This window comes from Chiroxiphia lanceolata, chromosome 7 (assembly GCF_009829145.1).
Source record: "Chiroxiphia lanceolata isolate bChiLan1 chromosome 7, bChiLan1.pri, whole genome shotgun sequence".
Classification (NCBI taxonomy): domain Eukaryota; kingdom Metazoa; phylum Chordata; class Aves; order Passeriformes; family Pipridae; genus Chiroxiphia; species Chiroxiphia lanceolata.
This window is the reverse complement of record NC_045643.1, coordinates 8027030-8043653: the sequence shown is the minus strand read 5'-3', so window position 1 is coordinate 8043653 and position 16624 is coordinate 8027030. Positions and strand designations below refer to the sequence as shown.

Below are 16624 nucleotides of genomic sequence, written 5' to 3'. Positions count from 1 at the left end.
CACACTGTGTGAAAACCATGTGCTTTTTTCTCTTCCTACATACAGGCAGCTCTGACTCTCACAGAATCAAGCAGACACATCGAGAGCAGCACAACAGACGTGATGACACAACGGGATGCAATACAGATATCATTTGCTAAGCAGACTCCTGGAGTTTGGTAGGCAAGCGTCCCTGCCATCACTTGCACTACCAGGGAGAGAGAAACTCAGTTTCATTCTTTCCAGACCTGGGAAACTCAACCTTAAGAACTAATTATGCAGCCAAAGACACCCTCAGCAGTTAAGATATCCTTGGGGGATTTTTTTGGTCCACTAGAAGTTAACTGTCCTACCAAGAGAAAATTCACTTTCCTCTGGCCCCGTTCCCACACACACTCCCTACAGCTATTTCCACCCACGCCACAGCTCTTTTTAACTGTGTTTAAAAAGCTGAGAGCGAGAGAAATGTGCTGCTGCTGCTAGTGCTCCTCCTCCTCAGGTGGGCGGGTTGGTAGCTGGTCAGTTTTCTGCAGCATTTCTGATTGCTGAATGCGTGGGAAGCCAAGAGCAGGGAGGGAAGGAAGCGGCCCTCTTAGGGAAGGAGGCATATCAGAGCAAGTGGGAAGCAAATAGCCCCTTCCCACCTGCACATGTGCAATTATGTGCAATTGAAAAACTAATACAATAGATCTGCAAGCGGAGGCTTCCAAGCTGTGGTCCTAAAAGGTATCAAACAGCTTGGGTCTCAAAGCCAAATTCGGGGGTGACCAGATCTCTGGGAAGACAGCATTTTTCACCCACGAAGAACAGGCTCGTGGGGAGGGAAAGGAGGAGGGAAGAGGGCGTTCCTCACAGTTATGGCTTTGTACGTAGGTGGAGGGTGGTTCGAGGAGCGGAATGACAGATTGCTTGTGGCAGCAGGGAAGAAAGATGTAGGCGGGTGTTTGCCCAGGGTCCCGTCTAACCCGGGGAGTACTGGCAGGGTGGATGCAGCATGAGTGGTATGTCTAAGCCGGGCTGGTGGGAGGAGAGGAACTCGCTGGTGGATGGACCTCGCTCGGATCCTCCCTCCCTGTCTCATCAACACGGCAGCATCTGCAGCAGCACCCAGCCACCCCCACACTTTCCCCCGGTGCCCTCTGAGGCCAAAGGAAAATGGAAAGTACTTCGCTCACACAGCTTCATTACGGATTTGCTTTCATCCTTTTCCAAACACTTCTAGTCCCCCACTGATAAGATGCAAATTAACTGTTGAAATAAAAAAGGGGGGGGGGGGAAAGTTGATTTTTTTTTTCCCCCCTCCTTCCTCACACACACGTTCTTGTAACAGGAGGAATTCACTCCTGTATGCCATTAGCTGTGCCCTCAGCCCAAATCTTTGATTTCAGATGTTGCATGGAGCCCCAGGGAAGGCACTCTGTACAATGAGATTACTCATGTTACAGACAAAAGCAAAATTTTCCTTCTCCATATTTCATAGGTGTTTGTGGTGTTTTAGTCCTTCCCTGGGCTGGCCTACTGTTAGAGAGTGGAGGAACAGCTTAGTTTTCTGCTTATTTTAAGGCTACTTCTGCTCTCAATGACGTTACTGGAAGACTCTCCACTGCAGACCTGAGCCTTTAGTATTTGGCATCCAAGTTGGCAGAAGGAAATTTCTGCCTGTGTCACCTGTAGAGGTGCTTTAGAGTGCTGCCAACTGAGACTGGACTGAGAAATAACAATGTGAGGATTGTTTGTCAGCACAGTAATAACGAGTTAGCAGGGATGAGCTGGAAATTTTCCCATTCTGTTCCTCAAGCCTTCACAGACTCATTTTTCCTCACCTTCACACGCTGTAAGGATGCACTTGCTACCCACACTCAGAGCAATTAGGTACCAGCTATTAGACCAGCAGAGGAAAAGATTTAAATTTACAGCAAGCCTGGACACAGGAGCACGGGACAGGATGAAGTACTTGTACCATTTATTATCTGGTCTTGGTCAAGTACACGGGGAGCTCTCAGAGCCAACTAAGAGGCACAAGTTAATGATTAACTAGGGATATGCAGGTGGCACACAGAAAGCAGCTGAGCTGTTCTTGGAATCCTTCTAGGGAGCAAGAGTTCCTGCATTCTAAAGTTATTTTTTTTTTTCTGGAAAAGAAACCAAAAAACCCCAGAAACAAAACCTGAAAACATCTGCTCAATTCTGAAGTCCTCCTACAGTCTGCAAGTTGTTTTCTCTTTCCAAACCTGCTGAGTGCACTGCCAGGAAATTTTTCCAGGGGGAGGAATTACAACCTGCTTATCCTTCTGGCTATTGCACTTGTACTCCCTGAGTTCCTGGCTTGGTTACTAGGTGTGCTGCTCACCTCCAGTATATCCAGTCTCTTGCAGCCCTCTTTGCCAATATTAAATCATCCATAAACTCCCAGGCTAAAGGTCATCTCATTCCACTTATTCTCATGCAACTCCATTATTTTCACTCTTTTTCCTGTTTCTCCTTATAGAAGTCTTTTATTTACCTTTTAGAAAACATTTTCACTTTGATATTCCACTCTGCAAAAAAATGGGGTGTGCAGGAGAACTATGAAAAAGCAGAATGATATGCAAGTTAGTTTTTGGGCGGGATTGCAGTCAACTAAATGGCCATCTGTGATAAAATCACAATTTCCTAACACCTAGCACCCCCCTAAAAAACTATAAGAAAATTCAAGCCATCACCAGCATGTTTAAAAATGAAGAACACTAAGCTCAAAGAAGATGGCTCTTCTGTCACCACCCCTTCTTCTTGAAAACAATTTATATTAAAAAAAAAAAGGAAAGGATTTTTGAGGAAACATTGAACATAAATTCAGTGTCACCACCATGGAAAGAAATCAGTAGCTGTTGCAAGACAATGCTTGCTGCTACTTCATTGCTTACAAATGAGTAGGCCCTCCTCTTGCCCTAAATCAGACCTACAGCTGGAATACCACAGGGAAAGGGTCTACACCATTATTTATACTGAACTCAGAGGGAGAATAGTTTAAAATCAGCATAAGTAAAAGAAGAATCAGATCACTGACTTCTGTTTTGGACCCTTGAAACAGACACCCTATGAAATCATGTCCTGATCCCAGCCTTGCCCACGTACAAATGGGATTTGTTAAGAGATTTCCAGGGGTTTCAGATGGCCTCCACCTGCTCTTACCCAAGGTTAGTTTCCTCACTCCCATTTCTTCAGTTCCACACCACTGCTAGCAAAAAGATTATCTGACAGAAAGGTTCTACTTCTATTTGTCCGTGAAATGCACAGACTCTCAGACGTAGGATATGAAGAACAAAAATGTTACCTGCTTATCAGACTCCCCGTTATTGGTTATGCCTGGATGAGAGATGTAGAGCTATCCTCAAAAAAAAACTAAAATATGTATCTAAGTCAGGGTTCAAGTTTGGCAACTGGGATAATTTGGTGTCCTTTAGACTGGTTTAGATTTAATTTCATGGTACTTAGTGTAAAGCAGCATACAGGGCTGTATATACTCAAGATGACTCTAATAAGCCACATCATTGATTATCATATAACCTTTAGGTGAAAGTTTTAATAGTCTGGATTGCCTAATGAATTCTGAAATTCATTAGTTTGTAGTAGTCTCCCAGTGACTGCAAAAGCACCTCATGTCCTGTTCTCAGTTATTTTTTGTTCGGAGCGTACAAGACTGAAAACTGAGACTGCATTAATACATAAATGTTCTGTATCTTTTTTTTTAATGCGTATTTAGTTTGATTAAGACTTTTACAACCAAATTTAATACACCCTGAGAGTCATTGCAATGGAAATGCCAACACAGATGACGCTGCTCTAAGCAGGGGCTGAATCATTTCTCGAAACGAAGAGCAAGGTTGCCCTCTGGGGACTTTTTTAGAAGTGCTTCTGAGAGCTGGGATTTTTTTGTTCCAGCAAAATATATTAGCTTAAAGGTTTTAAGATTGCTTGGATTTTTTTAATACTAATGTGAGTCAAGACAGCTGGTGCTAAGAACTTGCTGCACTGAGAGATGATGAACCCACGTTTCTGCCTAGTGCACTTTATTGTCATTTATTCCATGGTTTGTCGCTTTTCAGTATCAGTCTCATGCTGATCATGTCAGCCTGAGAAACAAAATTCATGGAATGGTCTTAGTTGTGGAAATCAAAGTGAATTTAGCACTATGAACTCCTAGCACGATGGCCATAAATTCTCAAGTGCCTTAATACTCTGTTTGGATTTTTTTTTTAATATAAATAATAATTAAAAAAAAAAAGAGGCAATTTTCCCATTTGCAATTTCTGAGTCTATTTATGCTGAACACACACATGCTGTGTTTGAGCTCACAGCTGTCTGAGCTGCTGTCAGGGCAGTAACCATGCTAGTGCTTAATCCATGTATTCACCTTCACTTACAAGCAGATTTTAGTGCGAGGTCACATGAGAGCAGCTCCTTAATCCCACCTCACTCGCTATCTTGTGTCAGTAGCTGGGGGGTGCGGGTGTGGGATAGCACAGGTGTGTCCACAGGGTGCAAAGGATGAAGAGAAACCAGGAGGTCTGAAATTAAGAAACCGGTTTTACTGCTGAAAATAACAAACCACTAGAATAAAGTTTCAGTCCACAAAGCTGAGCTCTGAAGGCAGTTTGGCAACGCCAGCTTGCCCCACTTTGGGCAGCAACAGCCATGGTTTGTTATTGCTACACGCAGCATCATTGCTTCACTGACAGAGGAGCTGTATCACCTCGCGCCCTCACACCTCCCGGCCTCATTCGGGACGGGGAGCAGGTAGGAAAACCCCAGGTAAGGAACCTGCCTTTACCTGCGCAAAGGGGTTGTTCGGGGGGGGAGGGGGGGGGCAGCAGGCGGCCGCCGACCTCCGGGCTCCCCCCTCAGGTAGCGAGGGCGGGAGGGCGAGCGGGGAAAGGGGACCAGAGGTCGGCGGCCGCTCCTCAGAGCCAGTGCCGGGACTGGAGGAGCCGCTCCCGGTCCGGGATGCGGCGGCGTCCCCTCAGAGCCCCGCGCATGCGCCCGTCCCGCCCCGGTGCCGCTGCGCGCCGGTGCCGGCGGGGCCGCGGCGGGGCCGCCATGGCGGGGCGGGTGCTGCGCGCGCTGCCCAGGTAACGGGGCCGCCCCGGCGGGCGGGAAATGGCGCCGGCGAGAGCCGGGGGCAGGCGGGACGGGCCGGCCGCGGAGCGCGGCCCCACAGCTGCTGTACCTCGCGACTTAGGCCTAGATTAGCCAGGCCTGGGCTAACTTTCCCGTGCTAAAGCGAGCATGCGATTTAAAAACAGCGTAGGATGCCGGGGCGTTAACATATAACGTGTAGTTGGCTGGGTTTGTACGCTTAAGCTCCTCGTTCCAGGGGTCTGACGTCTGGGCAGCGCCATGGATAGCTGCCTTCCTCAGTGACAATTAAGAAATAAAACGAGTGACACAGGCACAGAATGCCCTGCTGTGGATCTCTCCTGTCACCCACAGAAACTCGAGCCCTGTGGGAGCTGTTAGACAAACTGTGTAAATACATGTACACATGAGGGCAGGTTTGTGCAATGGAACCTTTGGAAATACACAAGGTTTTGACAAGACCGTGTTTGTTTTATTTTGTTTGTTTTTTTTTTTTAGTGCCAGTATTTAAACATCCAGAAAAAGGCAGTAAATCTTTAAAGGACACACACTGTTAGCTATCATTCATATCCCCCAAACCCTCTGTCTTTCCAGGTTCTCCTGACTTGAAAACAAATTAGTAGTTGACATTGGTATCTGCTGTCTATTTACTAGTAAGCAAGGAGTTTGCAACTGTTTGGATAACAAAATTGTACCCTAATTTGCTTGGTTTTAAAAAGGAGAATGTAAAACAGTTGTGTTCAGAAATTTTTCTGCCACTGCTTTGCCTAACCCAGCAGTCAGATATTTGGGGATTGTGTGGCTGATTTACGGTTTTAGCTGTCTTTTTAATATTTCTGTTTTAGGCTGAAGACAGTCAACAGACTGCAAGTAATATTACAACATTTGGTAAGGACAGCATCTTGTTTGACTGAATTGGAAGCTTTCAGGACTCCTTAACTCCCTCAAGACAGACAGCACATGCAGCTTCTAATGTGTCTGCTCACTGTGGTTCTGAAAGCTGTCATTTATTGCTTAGGAACAGTATTGTCCACATCTTTGAGCACTTTGTTAAAAGTTTCTATTATGTTGTAAATTAAAGCTTAATTATTTTGGCTTTACTTACCTTTACAGATAGTTTCTGTGTTAGCTTCCGTAAATTCCTTAAATATCATCCCACGGTGAGTTTTAAATCAATTGTGAAAATAGTTCACTGATTTGTTCTCTGCTGTTAAAAGTTACTTACAGACAAAGCAATTTGTACATTTGAGTGTCAAACTGCCAGTAGGCACACATGGCACTGTCATTGTTCTAATAGTTGCAGGTATTTTCAGAATGTCAGTTTTAAGGAATTGTGGGTTTATATTGATGTTTGGTTGGTTTTTGTTTGTTTGTTTTTCTTAATTTCACTTAACTCAAATGTCACTGTTAAAAATGTGCAGCCAAAAAGGTTGCCTGAGATTTATTACTCTGAAGGCCTCAAACATGAAGCAGTTTCAAAAGAACTGCAAATAAAACTTGAAGCACAGTGGGAAGGTGTACAATTAGTATACAATTGCAAAATGCATGTTTTATGATCTTAAATAATGAATTTTAAGAATATATTCCCATAAACACTTTTGTATGTTACTCAAGTTATCTGACTGATGACACTTGCTATATTTATTTGGTTTTGCATGTACAGAAAATGTCAAACCAAACCGATTCAACAGCTGAAGTGTTGTTGGAAAAGAGAGGAGGTGCAGGCATAATAACTTTGAATAGACCCAAGGCTCTCAATGCACTAAGTCTTCCTATGATCCAACAAATTTACCCACAACTAAAGGTTAGTATTTCCACTTCTCCCCATCCACTATACATATCTCATTTGAAACCAATTTTAAAATACAGTTTGACACTTCTTAGTATACTGATTTAAAGAATGAAAGTCTGTGTGAGTGCATTGGCCAATGAGCTCAGATTTACAGGATGAGAACAGACAGTTTCAGGCAAGTTAGAAAGAGAAAACATCAAAGAAACAAGCTGTCAGACAAAGTTAAATTTAGCATCTCCATGGATAAATGAACATCCATATTAGTACCAGAACTGAATTCAAAACAAGCATTTGTATGTTCCTTTAGGCAACACCCAGCTGGTCAGTTGGCATGCACAAATTTCAGTCTATACAGGGGTGTTGCCTCTTGATTGGATGCATGTTTTGTGGGGAGGCTGCGTGGCTGAAATAAAAGGTACAAACCATTAGGAAGCAAGGTGCTGTCAGCATCATTCCTTAAATGAGGACTTCATGGATTTACAGGCACTGTTTCCACAAGCTAGTGAAGTAGTGTGAGATTTCAAGAATGCAAATAGTCCTTTTTAATTTAACGGTACTGTTTATCATGCGCACGAACTCATTAGATACCAGTTGGATAGTTGCCTGCCTTTTGGTATTTTAACAGGTGGTTGTGTTGCACATTTGTGCACTCCTTGGAGAATATTTAAAGAAAGAAGTACTTAATCTGTAGTACTGAGTACCTTGCTTTGTTTGAAGCACAGCCTTAAAAGGTGTCATAATTTTAAGTGCAGTTGCTGGTATACAGAAATATCATGTTTCTCTTTTATCTGGGTTCACTTGATTAAGTGACATATAAACAGTTTAAGAGGGAGGGTGGAATGCCTGAAAAAGGCATCTTCTTCTCTTACAGCTGCACCTCTGCTGAAGTCAGGTACCAGTGCATTTAATTGAGGAGAAAAAAAATCCAAACCCCATAGTCTTTGTACCTAACAAAACATATGTGGACAAAGGGATTCGATCCATTCCTTCACTGGCGTAGATTGCAGTCATTTTGGCAAAACCCATCAAAAATTTAAATGCTGATTTCTTTGCCAGGCATCTTAGATTTACAAAACTGTCATGATTTGGCCAGAAATATTGTTATCCATCTTCAATACTCCCAGCTTTCTGCCCCAGCCTTGTGTTCCCATTGGGATTGATGTCAGGCCCTGTTTCAGGAGGTGCTACCTTTCTTCAGAGGCTGGGAGCTCTGCACAGTTGTTTTTCTGAAATACATGAGGCAGCTCTGCTGGTCACTGCTGATAAGGGCTCAGGGGTGGCAGAAAGACATTTAGCTCTCAAACTTCAGTTTAAGACAAACTATTTTTAAGTATGGATTGATTTTCTTTTTGAAAAAGTAAAATAAGAACTACAGACAGTATACAGAGAAAGCCTTTTTTTGCACACTTCAGTCTTTCATGGAAACCTTTACTTCTTTTTAGACGTGGGAGCAAGATCCTGAAACTTTTCTAATAATTATAAAGGGAACTGGGGGAAAAGCTTTTTGTGCTGGAGGTGACATCAGAGGTAAGGACTATAGTCACTTAAACATTTGACATATCTTTGTCACTTGCTACTTTGCATTTATTTCCTTTGTTTACTGTGGCTTGGGTAAACAGAGGCTTGCTACACAACAGTAAGAGATTAGTTGTGCTGACTTCTTATGCCACCTTGATGTGCTCATACTACTTAAGTTATTTGTCAGGAGAAAGCTGTTGAGATATTGTATAAAAGAGTAAAAATTGTTATTCATGAACATTTTTATGAATAACTGGTAATAGCAGCCAGTCATTCCTGGGGAGAGAGGGTTCTTGTCTCTACCTTTCTCTTCCCAGATTTTCATTACTGACAGCTTCTTCACAAAGAATTTGAAGAGTCCTAGCAGGTAGCTGTGATAGCACAGGATAATTTGTGTCTGATGTTTTAGATGGCTAGATGCAGAACTGACAGTGGTGATCAATGTATCTGTGATTATTTTTTAGCTATAAACTGTGGGAAATCTCTGAAGTGTGAAAATTAGCAGTTGTTCTAAGCTGTAGGTAAACAAGCAGCATGGGTTATTGTTAAATTATGTCCTGCTCTAATTGGCTTCTCATTCTTAGTATTTAGCCTTAATCAGTTTGAAGTGACTGTTCTATATATTGATATGAAAAATACCACAAACGGGTACTAGACATTAGGAGGAGTTCCACAGCATAGAAAAGGGACCACACTCTGACAAGTATGTGACAGTCTCCAGCAAAATACAATTAACTCAAACTTGAGACTTAACTTGAGACTGAACAGTCATATTTAAGTTTGAGCAAATTTTCTAAAATATAATAAAGCATGATTAAGTTCTGTTTAATTGCTGTAGGAAAAAAACCCACTTACGTGACATTGTTTTCTGTTAATGTTACTTATATTTTCTATTAATTATAATTTCTATTATTACTTCTATTAATTATTACTTATATTTGTATTAAACTTAGTTATCTTCAGTATTTTTATTTCTCTTAAGCCATCACAGAGGCAGGAAAAGTTGGAAGTAAACTGGTGCAAGAGTTCTTCAGAGAAGAATACAGGCTGAACAACGCCATAGGTATGTTTGATAGCAGTTTCTGAAGCAGTACAGTTTCCATAACACTGGCTTGGAATGTAAATTTACTCTCTCTCTTTGCTAATCTATTAAAGACTGTGATAACATCATGGAAGTAGTAATTAATTTTTCTTTAACTGAGTTTCAGTACCAGTAGTGTAACATCGCATTTTTGTACCTTGCATGCAGAATTTGTTTCTTTTGTTTGAGCTATTGTGACAGCGACTTTATCTCATCCCATTGTTCTGGGTAGTTATATTTCCTCTATGGAAGAATTAAGTCTTGGCTGCAGACACTGCAGTTCTGTGGTAAGTATCATTGATCTGCCTCAAAGAAGACCTGAGCTAAAAATAGATATGTGGAAAATCATTAATATTCAGTCAGAAGATCAAATCATGTTAAGGCTTTCCATTTAAATAGTGCTCATGAAAGACTAAGACTGCATAACTCAGGCCAGGAGTTACCTGCTTTAGCTTACTGCAAAGAACTAACAGCAAAGACACTGCATGAAGTTTACAGGGGTAAGAGATAATAAAAAAGGATATTAATAGTTCAGGGTGAAACTCAGGAGTTGAATATTTCTGTGAGAAGAAACTATTCCAAACATACTTAATAAATTCTGAGATTTTAAATATTATATCCAGCATTAGTCCCTACAGGAGGAGAGGTGAAGGTGTTGCTTACATCGACAGAAGAGCACAGTTATTAGAGTAAGAGTAATTTTTACTTTGTAAAAAGTAAAGTTATTTTTACTTTGTTTGAGTTTCTAGGTCGAGCATGCTTGTTATGTACCTTGCCTTCTCCAACAGGAGGCCAGAAAAATAGTTTAAGGTTTCACATACTTGGAGAAAATATAGTATTACTATGGCAGTTGGACTTGATGATTCTGTTGCAAGAGTACTTAATTTAAAAGTCTGGGGTTGTTTTGTGTGGGTTTTTGTGTGGTCTTTTTTATTATTATTAGAGTGTTCAATATATATAATGCATGTAATTACAAAACCTAGATTTTTGATAACTTTAGTATGATTTTATTCCTTTAAGGCTGAGATTTCTACCTTGTTTATACCTTATATTCTACAACTTAAAAATACACAGGGGAGCTGCTTTCACAGCATTGCTGTGGAAAAGGAATGCTGCTATAGAAATTTAGTTCAAAGGCTAGCATCTACAGCCCATGCATTAGCTTGTACGTTCATGCAAGAACAAAGTTAAAACCACAATTCTGCTACATTTTCTAACTACTAATTTGAAGGATTGAGCTGCCTTTTAAAATACTTTTTTTCTTAAACAATGACCTATAGTTGTAACAGAAAAACTAGCAACATGGATGCAGGGGATACCTGTATCAGCAATCTTTTTGAACTTTGTCTGACCTGAAAACACTGAATACAAAGGCAGCTGTTTCATTCTCAGGGAACATCTGAATCTTTCCATGAGTGGTAATTGAAAGCATTGGGGCTTTAGTTTTATGCCTCTTAAAGGCCCCAACAGATAAAGCTGATAGCTGATACTGTGGTACTTTAGGACGTTATCATCTCAACCTGCCTGCACCACATTCAAGGATTGTAACATCCAACAGAGTTGGCAAGACAGAAATGTTTGCATTGTCACATTTTGACTGAAACCTGCCAATTCATGTGGCTTTGTAGCAAAGCACTGAAGGGCTGACACACACTGTGCTGTTAATCCAGGCTGTGAGAGGGGGTGAAAGGGCAACTGTTGTGTCCCAATGTCCTACCAAGCTATTTATAATAGCTAAATTGTCAGGTACTGACATAGCAAACAGTCTGACATTTGATAGCTGTATAATTTCTCTTACAACACTCGCCATAAGTCAGTAACTGGTGTTTCTTTAAGAGTTACATGAACAACCTTCATTATAAGTTGATGTTTTACTGTTTAAATTACCATTTATTTTCTGTTGCTCTTGCTGAAGTAAGACATGGGGAAACGTGTCATGTGGCAGGTAGCCACAGGTCCACTCTTTTGAAAAAGGTGCATGATTGTTTTTCTTTACATTTCTTACAGGCACTTGCAAGAAGCCATATGTGGCACTTATTGATGGCATTACAATGGGAGGGGTAAGTTAAGTACCTTGTTGCAATGCCTGGCATAGTTTATTTAAAGTAATGTAATATTCTGTACTTGAGTCGAATGAAGCACACACATGACATTTCAAACATTGCAAGAATAAAGATCATAATCTAAACCTTTGTCTCTTGCATGTCAGGGTGTGCTGCTGCTCTTCTAGTGCTGCTGCTGTTCTTTGATAGCTAATACAAGTGCTTTCTCTGAGGATCTGTGCTGAGGAAAAGAGCAGAATCCCCTCACTGCAGGAACCAACCCTCACAAACGTTTTCAAAGTACTAAATGGGAGTTTGTAGATCGTACAAGAGCTGAGAAGAATTTTCCACTCAAAGTGTATTAAAAAATAGAACTATGTAAAAATACAGGTAAAGGGCAACTCTTTGAAAAATTGGGAAAATATCATACAAAGCTACACTTTAAAAGACATTCATAAGTTCCATATTTTTCCAGCAAATAATCTAATCTATTTTCCCACCTCTGTGAAAAAAAACATGAGTTATAGGATCCCAATTCCAATCCCCCCACCCTGCCCAAGGTCACACCTTATTAGTAAATCAACATGGAGAAGACTCAATCATGTTGCTAGTTACACTTGGTGTTAATAATTTTTTCAGCAATTGTTGGCTTTAAACATCATAAGTAGATACTTAAAAGGGCAATGCCATGCTCTTTTTACATGCTGAAATGCTGTTCTCTTCAGTTTGACGTCTGTTGGATATATAGCACGGGGTAGAATACGATAATCTTAAATTATTTTCAAGGATGAGTTTGACAGTGGAGTCTGTCCCATGTCATTGCTTAGATTTGTATTGTTTTCTTGCATGTCAGCATGATATGGTTCTGCAGTCTATTTAAATGAAGTGTGTTGAAGGCAGGATGTGAGAAGTGGAACAGTACATGATCCATGACCTGTCATGACTCTTCCCTTTCCATCTTGCCTTACACATTTCATTTGCCTAATTTGGTTGTGGTCTTCTCTGCTGGTAATTTAAACACACAATGCTTTTCTTCCCCTTTGCTACCAAGCCCCAAAGATTTTGTCTGGAGAGCCATTCCCTCCCAGTGTAGTGTACATACATAATTTCCAGCATAAAGGAAACTAGTTTTGTAGCTCTTCTTGCAGGAAAAGTATTTTATTGACCATAGGAGACCTGAAGGTTTGTGAATAGGAGAGAGGGAGTCCATTTATTTTATGGAGTTTTGAATAATAGCGTGGAAAGCTATGAGTGAGCCAAACTGCTCAGCAGCCAATGTCTTTTCAGAGGTCCTATAGATTGCTCGTTATGATTGTGCCCTAAGCAAGAACAGAATTTTGTCGTTTGAAAGGAAAGTATATTTTTGGACTGAAAGGAGCATAATGGAGTCAAATGATCCTGCATTACTGAGATCCTCTGTTAGTTCTCTTTCCTTTAAAGAGCTTTTAAAAGACAGCAGTTAGTCTGAAACTTCAGTTGGATAACCAGATTTTAGTACAGGATACCCAAATTTCAGTGGGACTTTGACAGAATAATCGTCATCAGGGTTTGAATGAAAGTTTACTTGCTTATCCTCATATTATAGAAGCAGTTGTCTTTGTTTATGGGTAGGGATCTAAGTTTTGATTGAGCAAGTACGCAGCCTGACTTAGGGGGGAAAGCAGGTAGGTCTCAAGTTCCAGGCTACTTCTAAACTTTTTGTTTGTTTGTTTATCCTTGAGTGCTGTTTGATTTGCACTTGTTAATACAGTTGCAGTGTACTCTGAGATAAGGTACTTCCTGCAGGAGTGCACCATCAACACACTTCCCCCCACCCACTGGCAGTACATGGGAGCATCTACTGATAATTTAACAGAGGAGGTCAGCAGTAGTATTTCTCAACACTGACTGATTTTTATCTATGTGTTTTATGTTAGTTTTATCTGCTACACTTCTTCCTTTCAGCCACCTCTCCTGTCTGTCAGATTTGTGTTGATTTCTCTGAATGGACCAATGCTTACATGAGAAAAGTGCATTAGCTCCCACCTTTCCCCCACCCTCTTCTCTTGCCATTTTCAGCACTAGGAGCCCCATCACAGCTGACATTAACCAAACTTAAAGCTTGCAGCAGCAGTTTTCTAGTGTGGTACAAACAGGTTCACTGCAGTGGGTTTTTATAGGTTAGAACTTCTAGAAAAGCCCTTGAACTTGTCCCAGTCGTACTGTCACCTCGTTCTGCTTGCTGTGGAGAAGAACTGTCCTACTGTAATTCTTCACTAGAACTGCATTCATACAAAGGAGTTACTTTGTTTATTACATAAGGAGATGCTTTGTTTAAAATCACTCAGTCACTGGGTTCTGTATTTTTAACACAAGCAGGTCATATTTCATCTATTCCATATGCTCAAGATCTGGCTATCTTAGTCCCTGCAAGTCAGTAGGAGCTGGGAACATTTGTCACTTACAAACTACAGTAAATGCCTTTAAAAATATACATTCAAGCCCTTGGCTTTAAAAGCAAGTAATTTTAGCTTGGGCTTATAAGTCAAGGTACACCCCTTTAAACACTACAATTTCACTGTAGACCATTTATCTATGAATGAAAATGCAAGCAAGCCAGTCTCAACCTTGCTCAAAAAGCAGCACTAAGCACAGAGTGCTTTGTTGCTCTAATTAAAAAGAAGTTAAAAATCCCATAACTGTATTAGAAACTCAGTTCTTATGTGCTTAGGTAGTAAAAGTTGCTACTGATGCACGGATACCATAGATCTGTGATGGTAAGACCTGGAATTGTTCATCCAAAAACTGAACTGGTTCCCCTTCAGCGTTGCTGGCTGGGGGCTGGTAGATGGCTTTGAGCACTTCGTTAGCCAACAGATGGGGCTGTGGAGCTTGTTCTCTGCACCTGGAGTGCTCCCCGGGCTCCTGGAGTTCATCAAAAATTGATATTCAGTATAAATGTATCTTTTCATCTTTTTGTACTTATTTTGTACCTATTCAGAGCACTAAGTTCAAGTGACAGATTTGTTTGATGAAGCAAAGATGACTGCATTTTAGTGAAAAGGGCTATAAATGCCACATTTACTGCTAAAGGGTGTATACTATTGAAGAGAATGTACTGGGCATGTACTCTTATGTTGCTAAAAACTACTGTTCAGATTATTTTAGTTGATTTATATCTATCGATTTTTTATTTCCTTGACATTTGATATCTGAACAGTAGACAAGAAAGGCAGAAAGGCAGAGTTTTTTTTTTTTATATTATTGTCTGCCAATGACATCCTGCAAATGACAAATGACCAGAAATGGTTGTCTTGGTTCTAGAAATGCCCCAGTCATACTGTGAGTTCTTTGGAGATGAATAGAAGTGTGCTTTATAAGCTCAGTCAAAAGCTAGGGTTTTAAATAGGGGTTTGGCACAAAATATATTACTGCATCAGATACTCTCTAACAGACTAAAAGGATTCATAAAAATGTATTTGAAACCTATTTCAGAGCCAAATAAAGCACACTAGACAGATTTAAGTGGTAGCTTTCCAATGATTTGGCTTAGAATTCAAGGTGAATATATGCTAGCCAAAAAAAAAAAAAGAGAAAATCAGGGCATGGACTTTGGAAGTTGGTGTTTTTAGGCAAGGTCTTTTATTTAAACCAAGACACTACATCTAAGTTACTTACATAGAATATCTTTAGGGTGACTATTGGACAGTAGAATGTTTTTTTAAGAACTGTGTGAGTGTTAGTCTCTTGTGTAGTAATGTGAAATATGTTAAGGTTTAGACTACACAGACGTGGGGAGCTGGGAGGAGCATCAGGATTATTCTTTTGCACTTGCAGTAGGGTTAAGTACAGCTGGATGACTGCTTAGCTGATTTTCACCTAACGTGCTTAGAACTCTCCAACAGCAGCAGTCCTGGTTTTTCTAGATGTCCCACCTGAGTGCTTTGTTATTCTTTCAAGCTAAGATTCCCTAGTATATAATATAAGTCTTTAATGCTTAATACTGTTTAATACTTTAATACTGTAATCAATATATTCTGTCTTAGTCACAGCTCTCAATGGACATTTTGAGATACTTACATGCCTTGCTCCTAGCCATCTCTCTTTAATAGGGATAAGGATAGTTATTCAGCCTTTACTATAGATTAAGTCTCTTGGTCTTCCTGCAATCCTCTGGAATCTCTCCCACTTGTGTACTTTACAGTTCATTGCCAGAGACCAGACAATATTTCAGCTGGAGGATTCATCAGCACCAAGTAGAGCAGAATAATTATCCTCCCTATATTACAGAGATATTCTGGCACAAATAGTCCATGTAAATAGCAGCTTCTGAAAGCATCCTGTGCTAGGAGGCCACCACTTCTAGTTATTCTCAAAACTATTACTCTTACCTCTTTCCTCCTTGCAGAACATAAACTTCCATCACAGTACATTTCTTTATTGCTTACCTTTCACCAATTTTTAAATCTTCTTCCTTGAACTGAACTCACTTGACAAAGAATCTGTCTTGCAGAGCTACCCTTTTCCACAGAGACTACAAAGGAGACAAAAAGTACTCCTTTTCTCTGGATTTCAAGAAACCTGAGTGCCATATATCAGGTGGCATTGGGCTGATGAGGCTGCCCAGGTGTACTGAATCTGGGCTGAGCAGATTCCCACCTCAGCCCTTGGCTGCCTGTTGGTACAGACTCTGCCGTAGTGTGATACCTTCAGTAGCTCTTTTCACAAGAGCATTATATTATTTGTATTGATTTCATGGTTGCTGTAAACCCCTGAAAACTGTCTGGGGATTTGTTCCATAGAAAACATGCTTGTCATCTCTGCATTTGATTTGGCTTTCTCAAGTGTAGTTCTTTTCGTATGTTAGTTTCTCCAGAGTGAGACTGTTTTGAATCTTACCCTTCAAAGTGTTTGCCTTACTCAAAAGGAAATTGTAAATTATAGAAATCTTTGTTATTTCATCATCCAGGCAGATAATGAAAACTTCAAAGTGTCATTAATGAAGTGTCATTAATGAGTAGCTTCTGCATGACCTCAGCTGGGGTGCCCTCTCTGTTTGATGGCAAACTGCTGGTAACTCTTAATATTCTTTCAGAGGATGGTGCCCTCCATTTCCCA

At 40.6% G+C, this 16624-nt stretch overlaps 1 protein-coding gene across 4 annotated transcripts in view; it reads left to right on the top strand.

Annotated features, from left to right (window-relative positions):
- The first annotated feature begins 4751 nt into the window (after nucleotides 1-4751).
- Nucleotides 4752-16624, top strand: part of HIBCH (3-hydroxyisobutyryl-CoA hydrolase) — a 41685-nt gene continuing 29812 nt past the window's right edge. The window contains exons 1-6 of one of the 4 annotated variants that reach the window (XM_032693529.1): nucleotides 4752-4770; nucleotides 5940-5982; nucleotides 6758-6898; nucleotides 8329-8413; nucleotides 9387-9467; nucleotides 11493-11545. In XM_032693529.1, coding sequence (XP_032549420.1) covers nucleotides 6761-6898; nucleotides 8329-8413; nucleotides 9387-9467; nucleotides 11493-11545 — 357 coding nt within the window. In that variant the 5' untranslated portion in view covers nucleotides 4752-4770; nucleotides 5940-5982; nucleotides 6758-6760. Of the gene's footprint in view, nucleotides 4771-5028; nucleotides 5088-5331; nucleotides 5511-5939; nucleotides 5983-6757; nucleotides 6899-8328; nucleotides 8414-9386; nucleotides 9468-11492; nucleotides 11546-16624 lie in introns of those variants that run through there. The other 3 variants (XM_032693528.1, XM_032693530.1, XM_032693531.1) reach the window with 3 other exon arrangements.